The 10,236-nt window shown below is 53.4% G+C and overlaps 4 protein-coding genes across 4 annotated transcripts; 1 reads left to right on the forward strand and 3 right to left on the reverse strand.

The window, feature by feature from the left end:
* Window positions 1-1,069: 1,069 nt before the first annotated feature.
* AYO21_03676 (hypothetical protein) lies at window positions 1,070-2,968 on the reverse strand (the record flags this gene model as incomplete). Its single annotated transcript, XM_022653650.1, has 5 exons — window positions 1,070-1,774; window positions 1,830-1,845; window positions 1,914-2,622; window positions 2,729-2,825; window positions 2,876-2,968. 5 exons carry the CDS (start codon window positions 2,966-2,968, stop codon window positions 1,070-1,072), a joined length of 1,620 nt encoding a protein of 539 aa, XP_022514174.1.
* Window positions 2,969-3,537: 569 nt separating this feature from the next.
* On the reverse strand, window positions 3,538-5,410 carry AYO21_03677 (hypothetical protein; the record flags this gene model as incomplete). The annotated part of the gene is made up of 3 exons (XM_022653651.1): window positions 3,538-4,264; window positions 4,348-4,559; window positions 4,661-5,410. 3 exons carry the CDS (start codon window positions 5,408-5,410, stop codon window positions 3,538-3,540), a joined length of 1,689 nt encoding a protein of 562 aa, XP_022514175.1.
* Window positions 5,411-5,896: 486 nt separating this feature from the next.
* On the reverse strand, window positions 5,897-7,655 carry AYO21_03678 (hypothetical protein; the record flags this gene model as incomplete). Its single annotated transcript, XM_022653652.1, has 2 exons — window positions 5,897-7,390; window positions 7,443-7,655. The coding sequence occupies 2 exons, from the start codon at window positions 7,653-7,655 to the stop codon at window positions 5,897-5,899; spliced, it is 1,707 nt and encodes a 568-aa protein (XP_022514176.1).
* Window positions 7,656-8,017: 362 nt separating this feature from the next.
* AYO21_03679 (hypothetical protein) lies at window positions 8,018-8,650 on the forward strand (the record flags this gene model as incomplete). The annotated part of the gene is made up of 1 exon (XM_022653653.1): window positions 8,018-8,650. The coding sequence occupies one exon, from the start codon at window positions 8,018-8,020 to the stop codon at window positions 8,648-8,650; it is 633 nt and encodes a 210-aa protein (XP_022514177.1).
* Between the last annotated feature and the right edge of the window lie 1,586 nt (window positions 8,651-10,236).

Raw genomic sequence — 10,236 nt, forward strand, 5'->3', positions numbered from 1 at the left:
ACGGTGTATCTATCTACGTGACGGCACGGGGGGATATATATCGGAGCGGCGGAGCGGTGGAGCCGGTGGAACGGTGGAGCGTCAGGTACGGAGAACTCTACCTACGAGGAGGAGGAGCAGGAGGGTCATGGCACATGGACGAGCGGACGATGGGGTGGACAGACGGTCATCGTCATCCTGACAAAGACTAGAGAAGGCGTGTGATATTTGGGATTTGACTGGCAACGAACGAACCAGGCTGTCAGACACGAGACGAGACGAGGCGAGACATGGCGAAACGCATTTGTCGGAAAATATCGCCGCCGCCACGCCTACGCCTTGTGGATGCCATGTACGTGATCAGTCAAGTCAAGCACCGGGCACAAACACAAGTGCAAGTACAGTTTCTTGCACATTGCCAGCCACGCAAAAGGCCAATATGAGACTGACATCAGCTTACTGCTTCTGGTCGATCGGTCGATACGAGCCCTCGGAGCATCACTTCCCAGGTCCATTATATACGTGATCCCGTAATACCTATGACTACTCGGTACGAGTAAGTACGTATGTAGTAATAAAAGAGACAGAGAGGAAGACGTGAATGGCAATGGATTCGCGCTCAGTCTCCACTCTCTCTCTCTCTCTCTCTCTCTCTCTCTTCCCGCTCATCCTCTCCTCCCTCTCCTTCCTCTCGTCCCCCGTTAGTCATACAATTATCCACAACACGAGTAGAAGGAGGTACGAGGTATGAGATCCACCGGTCTCTACTTGGAGCTTCTTTCCTCCTTCCTTCCTCAATGCGGCCGCGAACTAGGTGCTGTATCGGGTAGACGTGAGGAATGACGTAATCACCTACTACTTGTGCTGCTTGTAATTAACCTCGTTGCCCCTTCCGCAGTCCACTGGGAAAAAGGTGTCTGGGTGACAGCAGGAATCACACGAGGGGGGGGGGCGGCCAGGATGAAATACACAATAGGTATATATGTAACAAGACACAATGTATCCGGTGATGGTGCTACTCTTTCATTTACACACGTCCCAAAAGCCGAGCTTCCAACGCCACCGTGACCACCCCCCAAAATACACCGAATCACAGCATAGCCTTGGGCATCGCCTTGATGGCCTGCCTCACGCCGAGATCGGCCAGGATCTCCTCGGTACCGCCCAAGATGGCGTCGAACTTGTACGTGCGGTGGAACTGCTCGACGAAGCGGCCCATGCCCGTCTGGGTAATGCCGCGGCCGCCAAAGATGTTGACGGCATCGTCGGCCACGTCGTGCGCGCACCGCGTCACGTACGACTTCAACAGCCCAATCGGCCCGCCCAGCAGCTTCGACTGCTGGGCATAGTCCATCTGGTTCATTTGGTAAGTGATGGTCTCGAGCCACGACTGGCACGCCTCGGTCTGCGAGATCATCTTGGCGAGTTTCTGTCGGATCACGGGTTGGGTCACCAGCGGCTTCCCAAAGACGATCCTCTGGTTCGTCCACTTCAGACACTCTTCCACAATGGTGCGCATCCACCGTGTCACGAAGCAAACCATGGCCCAGCGCTCGTGGTTGAAATTGCTCATGATGACGATGAAGCCGTTGTCCTCCTTGCCCAGGAGATGGTTCACTGGCACCTTGACATTGTCGAATTGTACGAATGTCGTGGCCGCCGCCGTGGAATATGATGTCTTGATGCGTTTGGTCTCGATGTTGTCGTCCCGCGGGACCAGGATGACACTGAATCCCTTTTCGGTCTTGCAGCCCGTGACGAAATAGTCTGCAAACATGCCGTTGGTGATCCATTTCTGCAACCATGTTAGCTTACCAAATCCAATTTAGAGCGCATCGATTCGGTGTCACCTTTGTCCCATTGATTCTGGCACAGAATTCAGTCAGTATAACCCATTTGCACAACAAGCTCAACCAAAAAAAAAAAGAACTCACATGTAATATTTGCCGTCCTCAGTCTTTGTGGCAGTTGTCCTGATCCCCGAAACATCGCTACCCGCGAACGCCTCGGTGACGGCAAGGCACATGAACTTCTTCCCGCTCAAACACTCCTCGGTGACTTTATCTTTCAACGCGGAATCATTTGCCCACTGCCTGACGGCCGTCAGCGAGATCATCATGCCCGCCATGTTTCCGTCCTGGAAGCCTCTTGCCATGGCGCGCGAGAGCTCTTGTGCGACGATCAAATCGTGGAAATAGTCGAATTCCTCGCCCTTGACATCGCCGAGCAGTTTGCGGCCGTGGAGGTGCTTGCCGGGCCCGAGTCGCATGGCGAGGAGGCCATTCGATGCCATCTTGTCGACCAGTTCCTGTGAGACGTAGGTGCCGTCGAGTTCTTTTTCTTGGGCTTCGGGGTAGATGTCGCGGTCCACGAACTCTCTCACGGCCTTCTGGAGGGCACGGTGCGAGGCGTTGTAGTAGGGCGTTTTGAACTGGGGTGTCAGCCACAGCGGCTCCGCGTACGGCACCCTCGACAGATCGCCCGGCTGTGGATCGATGACTTCGGGTTTCTCGTCTTGGACCGTGCCGATGCAGAGATTGGCGTACTTCTGGAGAACCTCGTGGCGGTGGAGGTTGTAGAAGGCCGTCGTGGCGTCCTGGCCGGCGACCTGTTGCAGAACGACATTGCCACCGGGATGGGCATCTATTGCAACGCCGTTGTCAGCCCCATACATTCTCTCTCAGAGTCACGACCAGCCAGCTGCAGAAAGTGCTGTGTGATTTCGTCAAGAAGGGAGGAGCAAACGCACCGAGAAAGTCTGTCAGGTCGTAGACTTTGTGGTCGATCTGAGAGTTTGAGACAGTCAGTCGGCGCTCGACAAACGCATCGACAAAAATTGGAGGTTGCTCGAGTGAAATGTTTGGTAACAGGTGCTCTAGGTCTAAAGGGAACTTACGATGCACCACACATCGTCCTCACTGTTGTGCGATGCAACCTCTGCGCGGGTATGCGTCTTGCTGGGGATTGTCTGAGATGCCTTTTGCGCCATGGCTGTATGTGAGATGATGTCAATGGAGAAAAGAGTCAGGAAGGTAGGCGAGCGAGGAATTAACGTATCCCGTCAGTCAATATTCGCTCAACGCTCCCACAAAACAAAGGACTTTTTTAAGAATGAGAGCGGCAGCAGCGCGTGGACTGGGACATTTAACATGAACTCCAACTTCTCGGACATTGTCTTGTTGTCAATGAAACCGAGGTTGAATTCACCATTCCTCCAGCCTATCATGATCGACCTCAGAGACAATCGAATTGGCTGGCTTGTGATTGGCCCGCAATACCCGGCTAAACCAGGCTGCACGAGGCTGCACAAGGCTGGGTCGAGTCGGAAGAAACTACGGACATCACTCGGATTTTCCTTTGTCATACGACATTTCGGCTTGCAGTGATTAGACCTTGCATCCTCAAGCGACTAGTGTTGACGCCTCCTGCCTCTCTAGCATTTTGGAGTGGTCGATCGCACACCCCTTATAGGGGAAAGGCCCAAAAAGCGCTGGATCGAAAACGCCCACTTTGGGGATGCCAAGCAAGTTTGCCGTAGTAAGCCTGCCTCCGCCACGTCTAGTCCCGTGTCTTGCTCAGCTTCGCATAGACCACGTCCACAAGCTCCACCGTGGCTTGAATGTAGGGCGTGATGGTGTTTCGGACCAGAGTTCTCTGCTCAAAGGCGTATGCCATCCCGATGAGCAACTCTTCACTGAAATGTGGTCCCATGAAACTGATTCCGAAAGGGAGATTAGGTGCGGTGGCATTCAGGTTACCAAAGCCGTTGGGAGTGACTGCTGTGTCAGGAGGGAACGCTCCGAGAGGTACTGTTACGACGGGTGAGCCAATCAGAGCAGGGAAATTGGGCGAGAACTCCGTTGGTAACACCAGAGCATCCAAGGAGTAGTTGGCAAGCGCGCCTGTGACCCCAAGTGGACCGGCCAGATACGTGTTCATGGTATAGTTCGACCAAAAGTCTGGCGAAGTGTTGTTGAAGCCCAGCTCCAGCGCGCCGTCCCAGACTAACGTGTCACGCTCAGGCCAATCCTCCAAAGGAAATGAATGAGTAAAGTTGCGAACGTCTGCTACAGAGTAGACATGGTTGGGATTGTGCGAGAGCTGTGAGAGATAGTTGGCAAGATCACTGATAAAATCTGCTTCCAGGACGATGTTGGAGAAGTTGCCTCCATTGAGAGCGTCATAGCCAGTGAAGTTGGTGTTATCAATGATGGTCGCTCCTGCAGCGCGAAGGACGTCTAGGGCAGCGTTGAAGACAGGAATGATTGGTGCAGCAGTTGCGTCACTACAGACAGAGATTAGCTCTGTACCGATATAGAATGTTGACCGTTTGATCCGTGTCACTTCGGTCAGAACGGGGATACTGACAAAGATAGATCAATGAGGTTCCGTGGTACGCCAATCCTCTTTCCTTGCAGGGCCGAAAAGTTACATGCCGCTACGTAGTCAGGAATGGTGTCGAAGGGAATTGCAGATGTGTAGTTGTCGTATGGAGACTTGCCCGCAATCGCTGATAGAACGTAGGCCGCATCTTTAACGGTCCGAGCCATGGGCCCGACAGTGTCTTGGTGTTCAGATATCTGAAGCAGATGCAGTCAGTGCTCTGACGGGAACAGTTAATCGACATTGATGTGCTGGGACCTTGAACACGGATCGCATGTCGTATGTGCGGGCCACTCACGGGAACAACCAGATCACGAGACGTCAATCCGACAGTAGGCTTGATTCCAACAAGATTGTTGACGTCCGAAGGACTCAGAATGCTGCCATCCGTCTCAGTGCCCAAGGCAGCCAAGGCTAGGCCCAACGAAGAAGAAACGCCGCTGCCAGAACTGCTACCACTGGGATCTTGACCAGGATAATAAGCACCGACCGTCTGCCCTGCGATGGCAGACCAGCCGTTGCTAGTATTGAACGATCGGTAATTCGCCCATTGGCTCAAGTTGGTCTTCCCTAAAATCACAGCCCCAGCCTTCCTCAGCTTGGCGGCAATTGTGCTGTCTCGAGGAACCTTGGCACCGGCAAGCGCATGAGAGCCGGCAGTATTGTCCATTTCATCAGCAGTAGCAATATTGTTTTTGATCAGTATCGGTATACCATGGAGTGGACCACGAACGATGCCTTGCGCACGTTGCCCATCGAGTTCTGCGGCGATAGAAAGGGCATCTGGGTTGAGCTGGGTCACCATATGCAAAGTCGCGTTGACTTCCATGATGCGTGCAATGTATGCTGTGACAAGATCGACGCTTGTGAACAGGCCCGATTCTAGCCCGCGGATGAGGTCTTCTGTGGTGGCCTCGATCAACGGGGGAAAATCAGTGCCATTAATTGCCGTGCGCTGATTCCAACATGAGCGTGCAGCGGTCAGAGTATTCAGCGACAGAGAAACTAGCAGGGCTCCCAGCAGTCGGTATACTGATCCAAACGCCATGTTGGTGAAAGTCGGACACGATGAAGGTAATGCGCAGAATGAGGCCGACGGGAAGCTCTTTGTCCTCTTTTGATCGAGAGCGGCTTGCAGGTCCGGATCACGGATTATGCACAAGTTGCCACACAGATAGCTTGAGAGAGAGCATCCTGAATACACGCGTCGATCAGTGTCCACCTGGTCGATAAGCCGGGGCTATTGCAAAAAGTTTGCTCTGCAATTGGCTGATGCCTTTGTCTTGACCTGCATCGATACAGTCGGGCAAGGCGCTACCCCACAACATTGCAGACGAGCAGACTTATCGAGCTGCCAAATTAGGCAGGTCAAAGTCGGTGCACCGACCAACACAATTCCGGTAAAATGCACCAAGCCGAACAGCAAGGTCATCATGATTCATATTTGACCCTGCTGGAGATGTATACCAGACACTGGTTTGGCTTTTGGCTCGAAGCACTTTCCGGGTCATTTGGTGGATGCCGTTGCTCTCTTCTAGTGTGCGCCTACTTTGGCTGCTCGCCGCGTCGAGAGGACCCGTTTGACTTCCCTCAAGAGGCCAACAATCAGCGGAACTCCGACAGGGCCCAAGAGTGGAAGGAGCACGGCGATTTTGTGCTCGTCAGGAAAGTAGACCTGGCCGACCATGGATTTGTCGAAAAACGCCTTTTCGCTGTCTTTGAAGGCAGTTTTCGCATGTTCGAGAGTGAGATCGAATCTACCTTCGAGAAAGAATTTGCAACACGCTTTGAGGTTGGCAATGGAGTCGTCGACTAGCTGAGCGACGTGTCTCGGGATTGGAATGTTGCTGAGTCGTTGAGCCAGTCGAGCAAGCGATCCCAGACTAGACGCGGCATGTAGGGAAAGGGAAAGAGCTGATAGGCGTTTGTAGGCGTCGAGTCGTAGCTGAAGCGGCCGTGGCGGACCAGGATCACCAGGATGCGAGACCCCCAGCAAGGACAGTAATTGCAAGGCAAATGTCTCGAAGGGCAGGTGCAAGAGCTCTAGATCAACATAAGCAGGTACCATGTTGCCGTGGACAGCGTGCAGGTACAGAGGTGGATTGAGAATTTGTATGCCTCCCCATTGAGGAATCAGCCACGAATTTTCGTCAACCTCGTCGACGCGCAGAGGTATCTGATCCTTGGCTGGGACATAGAGGATGAAGTTGAGCGTAGGTCCATCTCCAATGGAAGGCGCTAGAGGCCACTCTGCAGAGTTCACAAACGCTGTGAGCTCGTTCTGCTGGAGGAAAGTGCCGTTTTGTCCTTCTCGGCGAGTAGGTTGGATGGTGGGAGGGAGAGTCGAATATAGTTGCACCTGGGTCTGGATCTCAAAATCGGCAATCGACGAAAGTGCTTGTACAAGAGGGCCAATATGGTCCCGGATTGCTTCGTCAATGTCCCACCCTGCAGGAGCACCGCTGGCCGTGAGCAGAGAAAAGGTGAGATGGAACTCGGGAGACGGTTTGTATGCTCGATTGAGCTGCTTTTCGACTTTGACAACGACATCGTAGGGTTGAGATCTCAGAAACGCCAGTGCATTGTGACCGTGACTGGTTAGAGAGACAGTCTGAAGCGCAGCTGCAATTTGTTCTTCTCTAAATAGTGCATAGAGGCTTTCGGCAAGAGTTTTGGCAGTGTTTCCCCCGAGACCAGTGGGTATACTGGCACGTGCAGTCGCCGTGAGGGTGTCGAGAGTAAATGCAAAGTTACCCTCGGTGGGTTCGAGGAGAATCTTCAATGCGGGCGTTCCATGGTGTAGGGATGCAGGATCCTCACCGCAGCTCGCGCCCGTTGTCTCTCTCTTTCCACCAGCACCCTGACCATCCCGTCCTAAATTGACCAGGTGAAGTCTTTGGTGGAAGGTTGGGTACTCGTTGAGGTCATCCAGGGCTTGCTGGGTGTCCTGCACCAGTTTCTGGGCGTCTGAGCAAGGTAGGTTGGAGGCAGAGAGCCAGATATGTAGAGGAATCGTTGTGGGTGTATTCTAGAGTCTGTGATCAGCATCGGCCCGCCTGCGATACTGGTGTGTGGCTTACAAGTCCGTCTGCCCAGTCAAGCATGTCCTGCAGTGGCAGGCTTGCCCGATAGATCGAGGTGGTTTGCCACCATACTGGGAGTCCCAGCAGTATAATCACCGCCCAGAAGGAGAGTACAATCTTTGTTCGCAGGCTCACAGCTTCGGGTGTTTCGGGGGGAGGCTGTTTCGACAAAGGTACAGCGTCGGGTGGAGTGGTAGGGACTTGCTCCATTGCGGCAGGTCCAGGTGCTTAGAGACGCAAATCAATTATCGGGTTCTGCTGGGTATTCCTCATGACACGTCCATCACGACCGAGGAAGCATTGCTGGCCTCTAGATATAGCGGGTTGTTGGCAGTTTGAGAAGGACAATGGAAATTCGGTATTGCAACGTGTTTGCACGATTCAGACGCTAGCCTGGCAACTCTCCACCTGAGTCAGTAAGTTTAGGGAAGCCCTAGCCATCATCACTTTTTTGCTCCTCGACACCCGTCCACTCTTTTTCAGGGCCCAACGCTCACTTAGACATGATGTATTTATTATAATAAGAGGTCCAGTCTCTTTATAATCTGCCCTTGGAGATGTTTGGGCCAAACATGGCCGTTCGCCGCACGGCTAGTGTTTTACTCAGCTCTCAAGCTCGGTTCGAGCCGGCCGTTTTGATATCATCAAATGCACGACCGATACAACAGACGAGAACACTCTTCGACTCACTGCTGTCTTCAACACTTGGGAATTGTGCGCTTCGTTCTATGAGTCACACCAAAGTTCTGCCGTACTCCGCCGCAACGGTCTTCAAGGCCGTCTCCGACGTGGCGGGTTATCCGACATTTTTACCCTTTACCATTTCCTCCAACGTCACATCAAGGGATGCTGCTGGCTATCCGACCAGAGCTAGTCTGAAAGTTGGGTACGCGACACTCGGCATCGAGGAAGATTGGGAAAGCATCGTCCGGTGCGATCCAGCTCGAGGGACCATCGAGGCGAGAAGCAGCGAGGAGCACAGTAACGGCCTTTTTGAGACACTGAGTACGAAATGGCTCATCGCACCTTCGAAGACGGCAAACGACAGCACCGCTGTCAAACTGAACGTCGACGTCAAGTTTCGGAATCCACTCTACGATCAAATGTTTGCCCAGGTCGAGGGTAAGGTTGCAAGTACAATGATGTCTGCCTTTGAAAAGAGGGTTGAAGAGCTCCATGAGCAGCAGAAGATGCGGCCACGGTGAAAGGCCGAGTGCAGCAAGGAGCGGAGTTTGATTGCCAGGGACATGCGTCAACGGTCATAAATTCCTCCAAACACAATCACATCAAGGAGGTTGTTCGCCTATCCACCAGTTCGTGAAGCTCGCTGCCTCGGAGGCTCAACCAAGACACGACTGAGCGCGTGTCAATCTGCTTCATCCACCCAGAGTCAACCACCCCAATCTCTTGGTCTGTTGTTTCTGGATTGAGCAGAGGTACCAGCGAAAGGGGCAATCGGGATGGGGTAATCCAGGTCGTTTCATGGCGACGATGCATCAACCACGCTCAACACTCCACTCCGCTCCGATCGAACATATACATGACGATCTGTGCGCGGCGACGATTTTTTCATCCCAAGCTTGTAAAGGGGCGATCTGGATCGGGGTTAGAAAAGGACTATATCGCTGAGTGATAGAGCGCTCTCCCTGCTCAAAACTGTATTGTAGATAGTCCTAGCGGCTAGATGTATCAAAATGCATACCCATACACTTTCAACCTGCGGGACCTGGCAGTTTATCACAGCATCACCGCATCGTCACAGAGTCATAATCCCCGAAGCGATGGGACCGAATGTCATGGCTGGGCGGCTCGAGGAGAGGGAGAACCGGAAAGAGGGACTACCGATCGAGATGCGGCATATTTCGCTCGCTGGTGTAGAGAAGGGAAAACTGGAGCTGCTTGCACAATGGATAACCAAACGGGGAATTTCTTTTTCGTCATAATTGGTGGCTCGTCCTCGTCGTTTTCATTGGGCATCTCGAACAAGAGAGAGGTACGAGGTACTCACTCACTCGTACCGAGTAAGAGAACGTGCCAAGTCGGTAAGGCCTGTGATTCACACAACAAGCAACAATTCACGACCGAACCCCAAACGGGGAGAGGCCGACTAACTAATTAATACTCGTGTGACAAGACTGGAGATGAGATGGCCGGAACTGATGGCAGTCCAGGGCATGGCAGGGCAAGCTGTGCTTCTGGGTGGATGGCCCAGGCCCCCCGGTAGCCGTTCACTAGGTCCGCACCTGCTCCCACCACTCAGACGCAGCCATCGCACCTCGTCACATCCCGACCATGCCCAATCGCCAATCATTCACCTCCTCCAAAACCTCGTCCACGCTCATCCTCTGCTGCTGACTGGCAGATCAGCTTTCTTTAACCGCCGAGTGATTCTGCAAGCCACCGCAAGCCATGGAAACATCCCTGGCTGGCTGCAAGTCGCAGTCGCAGTCGCAGACTCGCAGTTGCAACTCCTCCTCCTCCATGCTTGCCGCTGGCTGATGCTACTGAATTACAAGTCACCACAGCACAGCACACTGACACACACTCACAATCTCACGGAGAGGGGCAAAAAGGGCCGTCTCTTCCCTCCACACCTTTCAGCTCTCCTCTCTCGCTGGTCAGGGGGCCTTCAAATTTTGGGATAACATAGAAGCGCAGCGCAATCTCTGGGTTGCAATCCAAACAGACTCGCCCGTCTGTCGGTTTTTGCGCTGGAGCCCTCTTGTTTCATATGTCGCTGCGCTCCCCGTCTGTGTCATGCCTACTGCATGACCGCCCTGCGACCGGTGCG

This window comes from Fonsecaea monophora (assembly GCF_001642475.1).
Source record: "Fonsecaea monophora strain CBS 269.37 chromosome Unknown Scaff18, whole genome shotgun sequence".
Taxonomy (NCBI): domain Eukaryota; kingdom Fungi; phylum Ascomycota; class Eurotiomycetes; order Chaetothyriales; family Herpotrichiellaceae; genus Fonsecaea; species Fonsecaea monophora.